The 18,542-nt window shown below is 38.0% G+C and overlaps 1 protein-coding gene across 3 annotated transcripts in view; it reads left to right on the forward strand.

The window, feature by feature from the left end:
- Positions 1-18,542, forward strand: part of RB1 (RB transcriptional corepressor 1) — a 73,426-nt gene that overhangs the window by 50,265 nt on the left and 4,619 nt on the right. For all 3 annotated transcript variants that reach the window (XM_061457373.1, XM_061457375.1, XM_061457374.1), the window contains 7 exons: positions 14,235-14,353; positions 14,749-14,888; positions 15,390-15,535; positions 16,068-16,172; positions 17,154-17,267; positions 17,355-17,521; positions 18,421-18,451. In XM_061457373.1, coding sequence (XP_061313357.1) covers positions 14,235-14,353; positions 14,749-14,888; positions 15,390-15,535; positions 16,068-16,172; positions 17,154-17,267; positions 17,355-17,521; positions 18,421-18,451 — 822 coding nt within the window. The remainder of the gene's footprint in view (positions 1-14,234; positions 14,354-14,748; positions 14,889-15,389; positions 15,536-16,067; positions 16,173-17,153; positions 17,268-17,354; positions 17,522-18,420; positions 18,452-18,542) is intronic.

Here is an 18,542-nt window from a genome sequence, read left to right on the forward strand (position 1 = left end):
AGCGGGAGCAAGCAGTAATTGGGTAAGATATTCTCAACATGTCCATTTTTTATCTGATATTTAAAACATTGGTCCCCACTTCGCTCTAATATACACAGCAAGAACAGTTAAGAAATGCTGTACACTTACCCCTCTCTGCAGCCTCTACTTTAGACTCTTAGTTTTCTGTAGTTACTAACAGTGTGTGTGTATGCCTGATAGGGGTTGCTGATTTAAGCCCATGGACCTTTATATAGTCTTACTTTAAGGGAGAACTTACTTTGCGCAAAGAACAAAATCACCATTTCTGTTGCATCTTTGGAGTAATTTAATGAGCCCACTTGGCAAGGTAGGAAACTCTAAAGACAAATGGCTCTGCCTCTGTGTAGTACAGTATTTCTCAGAGACCCTATAGTGTATGTAATAGACATTGTACAGATGCTTGTTAGGGACAGTGACATTGAGAACTGGCAGTATATAACAGGTGTCCCGATACATCTTGAGGTGATGTTTGGAGTTGCACTTTCTAGATAAACTTCTGTATGTATACTGCAGTGTATTCCCTGGAGAAAAGGCAGCATGGCATTGTGCATTAGAAGTATATTTTAGACATCAGATGATTATGACATGTAAAAGTAGTAGATCTTAACAGTAGGCTAGTAGAGGTTAGATAACATGAAATCTTTTTGAGCTTTAATGTATGGATTGAGTGGTTTAAAAGGGATGGGCTAAGAAAGCAAAGTAAAGGATCATGAAGATGAAAAGCTTAAAAAATGGGCATGGACGTTGTTCAGAAGGAAGGAAAATGGAAAGAGGATTAGTAAACAATCTTAGCAACATGATTTTCAATGGGTAGGAATAGGATGAAAGGAATTCTGAAAATATCAGGGAATGCCTTAATTAGGACAAAATACTGAGCTCTTGAACATTTACTTGCATTTTTTGAACTTTAAAGAAAGTGCTTATTCAGTCACTCTAAATATGATTGAAATAATGTCACTATTTGAAATTTCTCTCCACCTTATAAGCAGGAAATAATGTAAATGGCTTTCCTTTACACTGTGGCAAATTCTGGCTCTACTCAAAGTTACACTTTCTAAATCATAAAATTAGAAATTCAGAGTTTAATTAGAGTTGGCAGAAATTTGCTAAATATTCCATGACTAAACATTATTCAAAATACTGTGCAAGTGCAGAACATGACTGTTTATGAATGGAAAAAATATCAGCTACCATAGTAAGCAAATACTAGGAATGATAGGAAAGAAATGGAAGAAGCTTCATAAATTATTTGAAAGCTATTCCAGACATACAGGATGAAATGGGTCATGGAAACAGAATTTTTAGGGAGGTATTCGTAATTTGTTTAGTTCTAAGGTTATTACTTTTTATTTTATAGATCTTTAAAGCTTTTATTTGCTGGCTGGGTTTGAGGTAGGCTGGTTCCATGTCAGGATTTCTGGTGTTTATCCACATAGTTCCTGAGGATGTATTTCATTTTCATGCCAAATTACTTTCAACCACAGCATCAAGTGCTTACAGCATCAAGTGCTTGCAGCCTCTTGCACTTTTGGCCAAATGGAGGCCTCCATTGCACAAGATGATTCTAACCTCTACTTGTCAGAGACAGCACAAAGCCTGCAGTCATACTCTTGTTCTCTGTTTTATAAAGGATAACATTATGAAGCCATTGAAAGAATTTACCATGGTCAATCAATAAGTTTTATATGAATTCATATAGGTAGGAAATAAAAACCAGCAAAATACAAACTGTGGTATTAATTTGGTCTCCTTCAAAAAAATGAAATGTAAGAAGTTAGGGAAAAAAACCTGTAGCTGGTAAGCTAATTAGTATAGATAAATACTAAGACAGAAATGCTTGTCAGGGGGGAAATATTGCCGAAGAGCAGAACTTGAACTTGATTAATGTGAAGAGCTGTTACTTTCTAAACATGTAACCTGTTTAGATTTTCCATCATAAGATCATTTAAATGATTATTTAGTGTATCAGTGCTGGTAAATAGCAATTGCAAGTATTTCAGCTAACTTCCCCCCCCACAACTGCTCTTTCCTTCCAGCCCATATCTTGAGGTTTTAGGAAACAAATTCAGTACCTTATGGACTTTTTTTTATTAAATTGTTAACTATGTTTAGCAGTTGTAATTTCTCTGCGACAATCAGCCGATACCTAGGAGGCAAGATAGAAAACGTCAAGTCTTTGGAGGAGGGACAAAGGGTGTGCTTTTCACGTATGTTTTAAATTTTTTGCTGAAATCTTGGAAGGAATGCAGTGAGGATCTCAAATGCAAAAGACAGTGTACATTAGAAAAGGAAAAGCCATTTTTCCATTAGCTAAGCTTCTACAGAAGTCCAAAGGTTGGTTGAAAGGACATTTGCCACAAGTAAACCATTTTCACTTGGGTCTGTGTTAATAATCTTCCTGGAAAGGGCAAGTTGTTTGCCTGGGAGATGCTGGTCTCTGAGATGAATAGAGATGATAAAGGATGAAAGCTTTGTAAGGCAAGTATCTCATTTGGATTCCATTGAAGATTCTGTAAGTTTTGTTATTGACTCCAGGGTGATGGATGCTTTGGGCCAACTGTGTCTAGTACTGATACTGTTTTCCGTTTTCCTTGTCAAGTTACAGTCTAAAGACTGATGTCAACCAATCTACGGAGTTAGAAAATGCGGGCAAATATGCTACAGGTACTTTGTGTTGCCTGCAGTTTAAACACAGAATAGAGAGTCAGAGAGGTAAATCCACATTCTTTGAGAATGTCATTTCTTGGTCTAACTTTAGAAATGCCTTAATTTTCAGCTTCTTATCCTATTGGAAGGCAATGGTAAAACTTGTCTTGTTTTTGCTGTGACTTAGTCATTGGTTTATACGCTTCAGAATACCTACAGAAGATGCCCACTGAATGACAAATGAGGAACTTGTTAAATACTTAAGTTAAAAAAGAATAGCATAGCAGAACTACTGGATTGTTGCATCTGAGATGAGGTGCCTTGTATGAGCTTTTCTTAAACAGGGATATTTACATGTAAGGCTTCTGTCTTCTGTTTTCCTGCACTTGTGGGTTCCCATTGGGCTGTAATAGTTTCCGTATTTGCTTTGGTTTCTATGACAGCATTAGAGCAGTATATTTGTAGTGAAGTCAGTGGGGCTGCCTGCAACAGATAGCACACAAACCAATAGCAGAAATAGACACTTTTCTCTACAGTGAAAGTGAAGACAGCAAAGGCAAATTGTATCCAAAGCAAACTAACTACTTTAAATTTGTCAGGTAGTTCCATGTGTTCTTTGTCCATCTTCCTCTGAGATATCAGAACACTGGAATGTATAGATGAACAGAACAATATAAATGAGTACAGAATCACAGAATGGTTTGTGTTGGAAGGGACCTTAAAGACCACCTAGTTCCAACCTCCCTGCCACGGGCAGGGACACTTTGCACGAGACCAGGTTGCTCAAAGCCCTAAGTCAGTGTGAAAATGGTATGTTTCCTTACCAGAAGCAATGTGTTAAAATTTCAAGGTCAGCTTGTGTTTTTAAGTCATCCTTTTATTCTCTACATTTCCTGAAGTAGGTTTTCCTTATTAAAATGCAACAGAAATCTATGGTAGCTATGATTTTTAATTTCATTGGAATTTTGCTGCTTTTAAGATACTCCTTTCAGAACTCACCTCTATAGTAGAGTTTTTTGTTTTTGCTGTTTTTTTTGTTGTTGTTGTTTGTTTGTTTGTTTTTTTTCAAGTGAACCTTTTTTTGTGTGTCACAACTTTTCTTTAAAATTTTCTGTTTCTGGTGGGAGGGAGGAAGGTATTTGGTGGAGAGCTGTATAACTGGTATTGGAAACTATTTAATCCATCTGACCATCATCTGTGTCTGCACTGTCCTTCCTGCACAGTCTGTCAATCAAAGTGTGCTTTTAGTTGCTTTTGCTGTGTCTGTGCTAGCTGTGCTCAAGGTGTAGATGTAGCTGAAGTCTTCCTGCCTGCGAAAGGTAGGTTTTCTTCTATAGAGATTGAGCATGCTAAATTTCAGTATTGCACTCTGTGCTGATGACAGGAAATGCTCAAAGTAGAAAGTATGTGAAAGGTAGGTTTAGGAGAAATGGCTACGCTGCAGTTCAGGTTTGTTTTTCTGGTGCAAATAAGAGGAGAAGCTGTAAAATTCAACAGACTTCAAATTGCATCATTCTCCATGTAATGTGTAACCTTTACACACACTGGAGTTTGAGAGGGAAACATTTTGGGGGGCTTCTATAAGCCTGGCAGTTTAAAATTCCCTGGAGGGAGAGGAAAGCTTCCAGGTCATGCCAACCTTCCTGCATTTGCTTAAGCCATAGAAATTAAACAGTACGAAGTTTGACATGGTTATATATAACTTCAATAAAATGGAGTTCATGTATTTCAGTCGAATCTTGCACAATGGTGGTAGTTCATGGCATGATCAAGTTTTAAAATCAGTATGATGCCTTTTAAAACACTTGATTAGTGAGTTTCTGTTCTGAATTTGCAAATAAGATGCCGTATCCTGACTGTAGTAGTAGCAGAGAGAGTTTGAAGTGCTTTTTATTGGAAAACATTGGCAAATGTAAGGTTTCTGTGGGAATGTTTTGGTGAAATTTCTTCCAAAAAGGCTGACTGAATTTAAACAATAAAAACTTTAGAAGCTAATTCAGTTTTCTCAGATTTCAGGAAGTAAAACTAGGAGCTAGACTTCAGTTTCCTCAAAATAGGATGTAAAACCTAGTGGTTTCATCAGAAACGTTGAAAATTTAGGTTTGCTTCTTTTAAAAATGACCGAGAGTTTCTTGGTCAAATAGAAAAGCCCTTTGTTACTGAAGGATTTCACATTTTTCTTGTGTGAATTACAAATATCCTGCTGTTTCATGAGATCAGGCGAAACATAGGTTTTGATTTTTTGGTAATGTAATGTACCTTGTCAGCCAAGGCAGTTTTACTGCTTTGCTGGTATGTGCTCTTCATGTATTACCTAGTGCTACTGCTACATTACTTCAGTCGTACACATTCTCTTCTGTACATGCTGCAGTTTTTAATTATATGCCAATAGAAATAAACCCAAAAGAGAAGTGTTCAAGGAGCAAGTGTTGCACAGAGGAAGGAGAGAGCAAAGGTTGTGCGAATTTAATGATTTTCATGGACACATCCACTCCCTACACTGAGGAGTATCTGAGCACCAAAAAGCCCCCACCAAAGCATCAAAATTGTTCTCAAAATTCTGAAATTCTTTTAGCCATCTAGTTGCCCTTGTGGGTCTTGCAAGGAGCCTCCAAACCCAGTGCTGGCTTCAGGTTCCAGAATAGCTGAGCACAGGGGCAAGATTGGATGCTCAGTATGGGGCCATCGGTGTAGCACAAGGCCTTCCTGTACGGAGGGGAGTTTTTGCGTCAGTGCTGTTCAAATGTGAAGCAGGGGATCTGGTATGTAGTATTTCAGAAAAAAAAACCCACCATGATCCTTGTCTTTCTATAACTGTTGATTTTACAACTTAAAGATTAATGTTGCTTTCCTAGATCCCTGTGAAGTTGTCCAAGTAGAAGCGTGTTGAGTTTTAAGCACAAGTTTGCGTTATTTCCCTGGGCATCAACAGAATCTAACTTGCTGTTGTACTCCAGCACTCAGGCATTTTTGTCCACAAGCACTTTTTCTCTAAAGTCAGTTATCTTTACGCTCTACTCTTATAGTTTATGTAATAAAGACACCTAAGGGGAAAAAAAATGAAAAAGAAAATAGCTTGATCTCATTTTTAACAAGCTTGAAGAAAGTTAAAAATGAGAAGGGTAAATTGGCAACAAAAATCTTACGGTACCTGACTGTACTGCAACTCTGCATGTCTGTTACTGTCACGAGTGCTCGGAAGCTCTGTGTATGCTTCTGCTTTGAAAACTAAGCATAACACAGTGCCAGGTTTTGTCTGCCTTAAGCAAATACTTAATATAGAGCAGAGTAACTGGGCTTGAGATACTCAGTAGTGGTAGTCACAGAAGCATTGGCTCAAAGGAAGATCAAAACTCATCTTAAGGGGTGGGGTTTTGCCCAAAAATATAGCTGATAGATTTGTTACAACTATAGCTTTCTCTTTCTTCACTGTGTCATGTATAATTTTCTTCAGATCGAGATAATTTCTGAAAGTGATTGATAAATTCATCACGTAAGAGTTTTCATACTTGTGCTGCCTTCCTTTGTTATGAAATATGGCATATTGCTTTTGGAACTCCAATTTCTTCGTCGTATTTCTTCTTTCAGATGTATGAAGCATGTTACAAGGTGTGCCAGGTTGAATGTGGCTTTGACAAGGGGTAATGGGTTAAAACTTAAACAGGGGAAGTTTAGATTGGATATAAGGAAGAAATTCTTTACTGTAAGGGTGGTGAGGCACTGGAATGGGTTGCCCAGGGAAGTTGTGAATGCTCCATCCCTGGCGGTGTTCAAGGCCAGGTTGGACAGAGCCTTGGGTGAGATGGTTTAGGGTGAGGTGTCCCTGCCCATGGCAGGGGGGTTGGAACTTGATGATCTTAAGGTCCTTTCCAACCATAACTATCCTATCCTATGACTCTAACCTTGCCTAGTAGAAGGTGTCCCTGCCCATGGCAGCAACTAGATGATCTTTAAGGTCACACAAACCATTCTGTGAGTCTATGATATTTATAGTCCTTTTTTGCTTTTAAATATCATAGCGCATCTGCTCTTAATGATTTCAGGATGTGTACCATCCCCTAGCTAATACTACTTTTTCTGGAGACTTGGTCTTTTGATATGTGAGCTCATCCACATCCTCCACAGATTATCTGTTGTGTCTTTTTTCGTTCAATGCATAATTTGTTGACTCCTTGATTATGTTGGTAAAAGATACTTTCCTGCACTTTCAACAACTGCTATCTGTGATGTTTCCTGGCACACTTACCACTTTTAGCTAGATTAAGAGAATTGGTGGTGGGATGTTGTACCTAAATTTGTCCGGCTAATGAGAAGCTAGAAAGAACATGAGACTTGAAACTGAATTGCCAGCTTTAACCAAAAATTTTAAGAGGCACTTCGTTATCATGTCTCCACTTGTATTTGGAAAAGTAGTTCCTGGAACTGCTCTTAATGGTTGTTCTGGGAACTGGGACTGTGTAAATCAATTAAAAATGAAACTGCTAGAAAGTGTGACGTGGTAATGTGGCAATTCGTTTGATTGTTGCAATAAAAATGGCATCAGTAAATTCTTTGTACTGAGATAGACATTTTGTGACCCAAAAGTTACTCTAAAGAAAGTTCTTGAGAGCTGTTTTATTCCTTACTGTAATAATTTTTCAGATATGGATATAAGTATTGAAGTGTTGTTCTTAATACTGCGTGGTGTCAGTTAACGCAATGGTCCTTAAAGCATCTCTTCTCTACTTCCTTTTCTGAAAAAAGTTGTAACACTCTGTAGTGTTTTCACAGTTTAAGGTTGTTGATAAAATTCTCAACCTCAGGATTTTTGGCAGAACATTTTGTTGCTGACTGATACCATTTCCAACAGTCAAATGGTTCACATTGGGTAGGTTTTAGTTTGTCTTGTACATGTTTTCTTGTGCAGAGGGGAGGAAAAACTGGTAATTGTCCAGTTTGTCTTTGAGACCTTTGGATTTCGCCTAAAAATCTTGAAGTGAAGTTTGTCCAAGAATTATGTTGCAAGCTAGTTACACAGGGGAGCTACTTCAGATATTGATTGGTTTTGTAGTACCACTGCCAGTGCAGAACCCACATCCATCTAGAAGAGGCTTGTAGCAATTGCTTTGTGGGGAAGAAAACAAACTCCATGAGGCATATGAGCCTACAATTCTATTTGGTTGGATAATGTTGAGCAAAAAATACATAGTAAGCATTATTGTATTATGCAGTGCTTTGTGGATCTATGTGTGCAGTTGTCTTTTGAAGCAAAGTCAGTTTTCCATGCTCACCTTTTGTAGCAGTTACTTCCACAGCTGAACACTTGAGCTGTGTGATAAAGTAGTTGGTTTTGGCTTTCAGTCTTACTACTTTAACTGGTTTGGTGACTGATCCACAGACTACTGTACTGGCGTAATAACTCTGTTTTACTTTTTTTTGCTAGTAGTTCTTTAAGCTTTGACTTCTGAATGTTGATTTGGGGTTTGCAGAATTAGTTACACTAACTAAATATATATATTTAAAGTAATGGTAACATTAGAGCCCTTGTTAAAAATATAAATTAAGGAAATTTTCCTCTATTTATTATTTTTGCTGTTATCATCATTGACTACTATAGCTATTTTATTATCCAGTCATTGAAAATCATGAGACCTTTTTGCCATGATTTTATTTTTCCTAAGACTGAATAATTTTGTGCTTCTAGCAGCCTTATCTTTCCTGTCCCTTCCAGGTTTCCTTGTCACTTGTGAATGTTAAACAGAGCAGTCTCAGCAGAAAGCATAAAGACTTCACTGATAACCTCTCTTCTCTGTGAAAATTGACCTTATTCATACTTTCAACATCTGTCATTTAACTAATAACTGCATTCTTATCTGCCCTTTGGCAGTACTGCCTTTAAAGGGACAGTACTGAAGGACCCTGTCAGAGCTTCTGATTGGAAGATATGGAGACCTATTCAAAGATGTGTTGGTCACTTTAGAGAAGAAACCTGGTGATTTGTGAGGCTTGACTTCCCTTTCTCTGCCATCATACTACCACTGAAAGGTGGTGTCTCATGTCACCCTCCAGCTGCTCATTTCTATCTCTTCATTCATGCAAACACTTGCATTGGCATAACATAAACTGGATAGGGAGGCTGCTCTGAATGCAAAACTAAGGCCTACCCTGCCAAATATGTAAAGCAACAAAACGCCTCCAACTAAATAAAAATGGCAACAAAACCTCAGTTTCCTGGACCAGTTCTCCAACTCTGCCAACACAAGAAAGACTGGGGATGGAGAGAGGGAGGGTACAGGTGATGAAGAAGTTTGGGACTGTGTCTTTTGATGGACTTCTGGCTTGTACAGACTTAAGACTGTTTGTGAAGTTGAGGCTTTAATGTGCTGAATTCCTAAGTTACTCAGCAACCTGGCTCTCATTCTCTGACTGGAGAGATTTGAAATCCGTGTTCACTATGCCTTCAAATAGCTTTTGATAAGAAATCTCAGTTTCTACCATTAGAGATGCTTGATTTCATATTAATAAGTATCTGTATTCATTAGAGACTGCCTAAGTCAGTTCCACATTTCCACAATGGGTCCTGTATGCCAGACCAGAGCAGTTATTTTTTTTCTGGTACGATAATTCTATTAGAAATAATTAAAATAGTCAAAATTGGAATATTGAGAGAACTGAATTTGAAAATGCCAAACAGGCTTGAGGCTAGGTCAGCTGCTCACATATTTTGCATCAAGGACTTCAAATAATCAAGGTTTTCATGATTTGTAGGTGTACTAGTATGTGCTTGTTATTTCCTCCATATTTCCTCCATGCTAAGCCTCTTGTTTGAGCCTGTGAAAATATCGCTCTCAAATGACCAGAACTAATTAACAGTCATTGTTTCTTTTTTGCTTTTTTTCACCTCTGCATAGAAAGCATTTAGATAAAAGTCGATCCTCACAAAGCTTGGTGACAGTATTACTTAAATACTGGAGATGCGCAAGGTAGGAATAGGACTTGTGTTAAGCATACATTTGCTCTAAGGAGATAAAAGCAGATCTGTCAGTATTCTTCGATGAATTAAATCATTAGCACAGCAGTTAATGGAGTTTTTTTTTATAGATTTTGTAAGCACAAGGCTTAATAGGAACATACTTTATCTAGCACAACTCGTGTATGAAATTAAAACATGGTCCTTATCTTACCTTTTTTATGATAAAAATGATTTAAATTTAGACTATGAAGTATCTTTTGCTTTAGCAGTCCTAAATTATTCAGAATTCTGAATACCAATTGTCATGTGAAGCTTCTGAAAATACAGTTTCAAGCAAAAGTCAGCTTTCTGGGCATGCAGTGCTGCCATGGGAAAGAAGGGTGGAAGTAACTCACACCAATCCACTCCTTACAGTTCCATTCCAGAGGTCTCAGTTCTAAATAAGTTATGTTTTGCCTTGCAAAATCACAGCCATCTTTAGCATATTATGAATAATATTTCTTAATGTTATGTATTGTGTTGGCTGATACAATAATTTGAGCTGGTGTTGATTATCTAAAAAGGAAACAAACTGTCCCAAGGGAACTTGGCATTGAAATAGGTACATAGTTTAGTGATAAACACAACATTGAAATTTACTGTGGACAAGTACCTAAAACCTGAAAATTGATTACGAAATTAATATAAAGAATAAAACCATAAAACAATAGAAACCAGACAAAAGCAGTTTAAAAATTACTGCAGACTGTCAGGTAGCAGTGCTGAGAGTGTGGCTGCTCAGGGCCTTCCCCTGTGGCCAGTGAGTACACCCTGACCCTGGGGTAGCTGTTCTCCAGGTTTGAGGATTTAGGTCTTTTGTTTAATCATTTCATGGATACCAAAGTCCAGTTGAACATGTTGGGACAGAGCTGATGTGACGATCAGGAAGCTGGGAAGCACCTGTGTGTCCTGTAGTTTTGCCATAATCAAATAAAGCTTAGCCAACAAGAAATTCAGCTTGTTTTGTCCATAAAAGGAGTTTTCAGGCTGAGCTAAAACCACCACAGATACTTCCCTGCCATGCAAGCATCCTGTAGAGGCTCACTTAAAGCCCCTCTTAATTCACTGGATTAAACACTGCTGATTTATAGTTAGCTCTGGGTAGTAGGAGGGGGACTGAGTAACATTTCAGGCTTATTCTTCATTCTGATGCCAGTGGCTGTTTGACCCTGAGAAATTTCAGGCCTTAATTGCTTTCTCCCTTTTTGCACTAATAATATGGGGCTTCTCTAGCCACTGCAGGGAAGTTTTAGATGAAAAGTATCATTTCATTTAGTAAAAATTATTCCGTTGCTGCATCTAGTAACATTAATCACATACTGAGCGTTAAAGCAAAAACTGTAAAACTCCTTTCATGTGAAAGGAATTCATTGAAGGTGACCTGTTCACCTGAAGTGCTGCTTGAAAGCTTTAAAAAGTAATACAAAATTTGTAACAGCTAGTGTGAATAATATCGCTTTAGAAGAAAGCTACTGATAAGCAATCCTGTTCAATAAAGCTGAGCCCAGGGTTGAAGTTCTTCTGTGACTGTTACTTTAGCGGACTGGTAATCATCTGGTTAATGATATTATATTTTGCTCATTTGAGCAAGAGATACATTGAATACCAAATGGGGGGACTGTATTTGAACAGACTTTGCCCCGATAAGATCAAAAAACTGCAAGCTGCAGAATGTGTTTCAGATTCACTAATTTGAAGGCTTTTTCATCTTTAAATATAAAGAAAGGAGGCAGGGTTGTAATCCCATCACTTTTGCAGGTTAGGGGTAGATGCATGTGAGAAAACTCACCTCTGTGTACTTCTACATTTATTTTTTTCTTGAGGCGCTGCATTTATCTTGCCACATTTTTAACCATAGTGTCAATTAGTATTTGTGGGACCCAAAAACGATGTATTGGACTTGCTGTGTCTTGCTACTCAGTTTCTGTAAGGAGATGTTTCTACACAAAGAATATCTTGGTAACTGTAATTTATCTAACTGATGGAAAGCAGCAGTAGGTGTCTTCAGCTTCTGTAGGGTAAAGTTTCACATGCCAACCAGCTGATTGAACAGATTGTTCTCATCAGTAAATATAGGACATCTCATACTCCCCATGTTCTCCTTCTTACTGCTTTGCTCCCAACCTTCGTGGTGTTGCTGCCCTGTCTTTTCTTAGTGTTTGTTCAGCTCTGCGTGTGATTCTTTGCAGAGCTGCCTTAAATCTGGTTTTGCTTTTTTTGTTTACTTTCTGCTGGTTTGGTGCATCAAATTGACTTATGTAGAAGTTTACTGGTTGTCAAGGCTGGCGAATAGAAGAGGAGGAGTGGAGATGATGCAAAAGTAGGCAGGTCCCTTCCATAGGTAGCAAGCTGCTGTGTCCCCCTCGCCTCATCTAATGAAATCTACACCTTGTGTAGGGAAAATTGGAGCAGGGTTGAGAGAGGACCTGAGACTGCTGGTCTCAAGTGCTGATTTCAGAAATAGTGACTTTTACTTCTGTTTCTTGACCACTCATTCCCCTTTATCAACACTTTTTCCTCCTACTGGTGCTCCATTCAAAACAATACTTTTCTACTCATTGATGCCTAAAATGTGAAATGATTCACTCTTAGTCAAGGAACCAAGATGTTTTAGCAATGACGTAGTGATTGCTTTGGAAAAGAACTTAGATTCTTCAGAGCATAGTGAAATGCTGGTGGGAATAAGAGCAAGGAAGAGGCTAAGTGGCTAGAAGAATTAGAAATGGAGAAGGTAATGTCTCTGTGTTTCTAGCAAGGGCAGTGCTGAAAGAAACAAGTGAGAAGAACATGCACTCCTAAATTATAAGGGAAGACTTTGCAAACCAGCCCAAGAGCTGATCTGGTTGAGAAGTGCTGGTGAAATAACTGTGCGGTTATGAATCACTGACTGATGTTTTTCTGCTGTGGATGGAACAGCTCCAACGGTATTGCCAAAATCACAGTTTAAAAATTACACAATGTAAGAAATCGTAAATCTCAAGTCACTCTTGTCTTATTGCTCTGAATGTTTACTTGATGCACTGCAGAAAAGTGTTCTTTTTTTTTTTTTAGAACGAAGGCTAAATGGAGCAAGTCTTAACAGTAGTTTTAGTTTTAATTCTAGTAAATCCAGCCTAGTTTCACTAGGCCTTTTCTTATTGCCTTAGATGATGCAGCTAGCTTTGCATGCGTGCTGTGCGCCTATTTCTTATTGTAGCTACAGGTTTGTCATCTGTGCCATCATATTTTAATATTAGTAACATGTAGGATCAAATAGACCTTGGACAGTCAGACAATGAATTGAGTGCAAAGTATTGAGATCATTTGGAGAAAAATGTTGTTGCCCACTTCATTCCCAGTCTTATGGATACTGTTTTCCCACCAAGGCTGCAAACATTTGCTAATCATATGTTCTTTTGCTTGTGGAGTTCTGATGGTGCACTGTTGGAAGGCAGTATTGTGCTCAAGGATCTTGTGCTCCCATTTAGAGAAAATATAAAACCAGAAGCCAGCAACACTGTGTTTTCAAAATTAATTATGTAGATGATGATGATGAAATGTTTTCTCATGCTGTTGTGCTGTCTCAGCATAATTCCACTCCGTGCATGACACACGAGCAGCAAAAGCCTGAGATAATTATTTCTGCAAGACCTGCTGTTTATTACTGACATCAGCAGTAGTACTTATGTTGCTTCAGCCAGAACCTTCTCCATTCCACTTGCATCCTCCCTGCATTGCCTCCTACCTCAGGCTCTTAATAGGTTCAGACTTACTCCAGCTAAAGTACTGATAATTGACCTAAAATCCAAATGGGTTTTGGTTTTAGAATCATAGAATCATAGAATAGTTAGGGTTGGAAAGGACCTTAAGATCATCAAGTTCCAGCCCCCTGCTGTGGGCAGGGACACCTGCCACTAAACCATATCACCCAAGGCCTCGTCCAACCTGGTCTTGAACACTGCCAGGGATGGAGCATTCACAGTGTTTTGGGCATGAGGGCAGAATCTTAAGGTATCCAGGATGACGCTAACTCTTGCCAGAGGTAGCTCTGGAACATGATACTACAGAGATTGAAATAGTCCCCAGTGCAGTGAGATGAGTTATGACCTATATTATCGTATGTAAAATACTGGGTAGGTGTTGCACCAGAAATGGAATGACACTAAGTACAGCAGTAACTTTCAGTCACTGAGAGGTTGGTGGTTTTTTGCTTGCTTTATTTTGTTTGGGTTTTGTTTCATTTTTTGAAAATGTGACCTTTTATGTATTTTCTTGTATTGTTTGCTGCTTTTTTAGAAATGGCTATTTAATAGAAAGTAATAAGAGCCTCTAGAGTGCAGCTGTGTCTCAATTCCACAGTTAGCCTGTATCTAATGGGCTGCTGTAGAAACAGAAAAAGTGGTATATTTAATACTTAAAATTTGTCAGTTAAATAGTTAAAATTTACCTGGCAAAATGTGGGTGTTCTGAAGTATTTCAGAAAATTAATGTTCTGGTTAGCATCATAATTTTGGGGTTGCTTTTAGAGAAGGAACAAAATCCATCCGGTGTGGTTGTCTATTCTCTGTATAATGAAAAGTTACTGTCATTTTTCTAGGGGTCACCGCTGTTTGATCTTATCAAGCAGTCAAAAGAACGAGAAGGCCAAACTGAACAGCCTGAGCCCACTTCCACTCTCAATCTGCCTCTCCAGCATAATCACACTGCAGCAGACCTGTAAGTGACATGTTAATATCACCCTTAGTATTTAACTCCACTTTTATTCTGTTTTTCTACTTGTTAGGCTTGGTACTTAGGCTTGGTACATGTTGGAGTGTTGCATTTGCTGCTGCTTATTATACATGTAAATTTAACTATATTTAATTCTGAAATATTTTTTCCAAGCCCTGTCAAACTTGTAATTGCAAACTGTTATCTTACTTGCTCATGAATAAGTCCCTTTATGAAGTATTTAATCAATAACTTGAAGTTTTAATTCCTGATATGGGAATAGCAGGTTACAGGAGAAATTAATTTCTTCTAATGGGGGAAGAGTTCCTGCAAGTATTATTCATGTGAGGTTATTCCTTTATCCTGTGATGCTAAGTGCCTAATAAGTGTTGAATCTCCAGCTATCTTTCTCCTGTGAGATCTCCTAAGAAGAAAGGACCTCCTCTAAGTGGTACTTCCACTTCAGATGCTCAGCCAGGTGTTACCCCTCAAACACAGAAGCCACAGAAATCTACCTCCCTCTCTCTGTTCTACAAAAAAGGTTTGTTGCTTCTGTATGTGCCAAAACTGCAGAGTTACCTCTTGTTATTTTTCCTCTTGGGGTTTTGGAGCTCAGTGTTTTTAAGTGATTATAGTAGAATCGGTAATAAATACTGTGCAAACCCTCAGGTGCCTCTGGCAGAAATAGTCAAACGGTGCCAGGAGGTCAGTGCTTGCACCCTACACACTGTGAGTTCCAACTGAAAACTTATCTGCTGACGGTAAGAATGGCCGTAAGGGGTCAGGTGGAGGCTTCTTCTAGACACAGTGTGCACAGCATTGTTTAGTGTGGACTTCTGTGTGTCCACTGCCTGTCGTCTAAAGAATTTTTTCCATATATTTTGATTGAGACTGGCATCTGCTAACTTCATTTGATGGCTTACAGTTTCTGTAGTGGGAAATGATGAACATTCAGTTGCTGTCCGTCCTCCATCATGTTCCTTTTGTTTTGTTTGCCACTCTTATTACAATTTCAGTTTATTTTATTTCTCTGTTTTTGAAGTGTATCTGCTGGCCTATCTCCGACTGCATACCCTCTTCTTTCGGCTTCTTTCTGACCATCCTTACCTGGAACCCTTAATCTGGACCCTCTTCCAGCACACACTGCAAAATGAGTATGAGCTTATGAGAGACAGGCACTTGGACCAGGTAATATTAACAATAAAGTTTTGAAACTGAACAAAATGTTGCTTATACATTCTTTAGCCATTATAAATAATCACCTGAGCTTTTATTTCTCTATTGATCACTCAAAGGAGAAATTAATATAGAGTGAAGTCTAACATCAGGTTTTTTAGGTACTGGCAGTGACTTACTCTGGGATCCTCAAATAAAATTTGCAGCTATGTTCAAAATAACAAAGACACAACAAGTTTTATAATAATTTGCATAAGAAAATACTGATTTTTCTTTGGGAAGACAATGTGTGGCTCATAAAAGTTTTGTTATTCAAGCCTAAAATTGCAGCATATGAGTTTGGGAAGATATTATCAGCTCCAATTGATTGTCATACAGAACTAGAGGAAACAGTAGTTGACTTATATTCTGGAAGGTCTTATGAAGCAGAGTTGCATGCTGGTTTACAGAGCACAATTAGTAATTGAAGTTCATCAACTGATTACTTGAAGAAGCTGCATTAATTTTCTGCATTTCCAGTTGTCTTGTCTTGTTTCTTTTGTAGATCATGATGTGTTCCATGTATGGCATATGCAAAGTAAAGAATGTAGATCTTAGATTTAAAACCATTGTTTCAGCCTACAAGGAGCTTCCCAACACAAATCAAGAGGTATGGAAATATTTTAATGTTATCCCTCCATAAAAATGTTATAAACTGATTATTTATCTCTGTCTAAAGCAAGATAAAACTGCACCTGAACACCAAAAGAAGACTTCTACTTCACTGCATCTCCATTTTTTGGAGGAGAAAACTGGCTCTAAATGTTTCTTTAAACATCTCACACAAATAGTTTGGTAACTCTCCTTGGAAAGAAAACTTCATTCCACTTTTTTACTTAGAGATCCTGATTAATGGTTTATGATTCTGTTTGGAGACTAGATCAAAGATTCGGGTCTAGAGCTAATAGGATTTTCAAATGCAACCCAAATGCCTTTAACAGTTAACGTCCATGGAGCGTTAAGGGAAGAGAAGCAGACAACTTTCTATAGAAGCTTTCAATAGAAATATGGTTAGATATCAAACAGGTGTGTATGTATTAAAGTTGCAGGCTTAATTGTAACATTAAGAAGTTCCTTTCTTCATAAGGGCCTTACATTTTTGCATGAAACAGTAACTAAATTAATAGAAAAAATCTCACTGAACAGTCAGTTGAACTGTAGCATCCTTTAGTAGCAAAATTTCTCATAGAGTATTTGTGCATCTTGGCTAAACTCCGGACTTTTATCTCTAAGCCTTAAGAACTAGTTTTATCATCAGGACAGTAATGATTTTTTTTTTTTAGCTTTCCAAGGTGTGCACAGTAATAACAGTTGTGTGTTTGAAAGTAAGTGGAGCTTAAATATGGATAATGTTATCAACATGTTACCGCTAAGGTGCTGCTCCAGTTAATTAAGTAGATGCTTCTACTGGTGTTCATACATGTTTGGAAAAACAACAATTAAGAACAGTTCTAAGCAATGATTACAATGGCTTGCATACACTACACATGCCATCTTAGCTTTTATCTGGCACAGACTTTATGTATGGTTTTACAAGTTTGTTTTTCATCCCTCTTTTAAAAACCGTTTATGATTTTCTCACCCTATGTAGACCTTCAAACGTGTTCTCATCAGGGAAGAACAGTATGACTCCATTATAGTTTTTTACAACTTAGTGTTTATGCAGAGGCTGAAAACGAACATTTTGCAGTATGCCTCCAACAGGGTAAGCTGTTGTGTTTAGAGTTCGTTATTTAACAGAATAGGGATATATAGAAAATAAAACCTTACAATTATTTTATTCTTTTTATAGCCTCCCACTCTGTCACCTATCCCACACATTCCTCGCAGCCCTTACCAGTTTTCCAACTCTCCTCGGCGTGTCCCTGCTGGCAATAACATCTACATCTCACCCTTGAAGAGCCCGTACAAATTCTCTGATGGGTTTCAGTCACCCACAAAGATGACTCCAAGGTCTAGGTAGGTTGTTGACAGGCATTTCTTTGACAACATTAAAGGTATTTGGTGCATTTTACTGAAAGAAAATTAGAAAACCTTTTGTTTGTTTGTCAGTAGTCTGTGGTTGTTGCATCTTTTCTGTTTAAACGTTCGCATCCTGTATTTGGCATCTTTATTCATCCTTGAACACTTTTCTGTTTCAGTTTAGTCAGTGTGCTCAAAGAGGTTTTTTGTTTGTTTTTTTTCCCTTTTATTTATGACAGTCATATGCAAGCAGAGTTTTCTGACCTAGTTGTTTAAATGTTGGCTTTGACTCTGGATCACACTCCTGAAATACAGAGCTGAGCTTTGTATGCTTGTTTAATACTTTTATGGAATAAAATGGTTCAGAGTATTTAGTTGACTGAGCAGAACATTTCAAACTGTTGGCCATTAGTTCTTAGAAGAAGATGACAGCAAATGTGCCAGTTTCCTGTGGGCTTTTCAAGCTAGGATCGAGTGAGTCCCCTTGCACCTAGCCCACTGTGTACAAAAGTTAAAATATTACTGTGTATTTCATGTTGAAGGTCCCGCATGGTTTTGATTAGCAAACACCTAAAGGTAAAGATGAAAAGATGGTTGGTTATCTGGATACCCAGCAGTGAAGCGTCTTCCTGCTGATAAGGAATGAACTGTGGGGGCCTCTGATTCTTTCAAGCCACAGTTTCTTTTCTGTCTTTATGGTTGATTTGGTAATTCCATGTTCTCTGGTTTGCATAGAAACATTGAACAGTCTCAATACAGTAAAGCACAGTATGGGTTTGCACTGTTAGTGCAGAGAGGAAGAGACTTTGTTAATGTCCTATGCTAAGCTGTGCAGATCAGTTCTATCATTATTAAATGCATTTTACTCTTAAACACTTCTCTTCTTCGTTTTGCAGAATTCTGGTGTCAATTGGTGAATCATTTGGGGTGAGTTTTACCTTTTTAATGTTTGATCTTGAATGTGTGTAACTTTTGGAGGAATGGGCTGGCTTGCTGACACCTGTAGAACTGGCTACGG

The sequence above is a fragment of the Pezoporus flaviventris genome, unplaced genomic scaffold (assembly GCF_033815535.1).
Source record: "Pezoporus flaviventris isolate CSIRO_AGI_PZ_B2104156 unplaced genomic scaffold, CSIRO_AGI_Pfla_v1 ptg000025l, whole genome shotgun sequence".
NCBI classification, from domain to species: domain Eukaryota; kingdom Metazoa; phylum Chordata; class Aves; order Psittaciformes; family Psittacidae; genus Pezoporus; species Pezoporus flaviventris.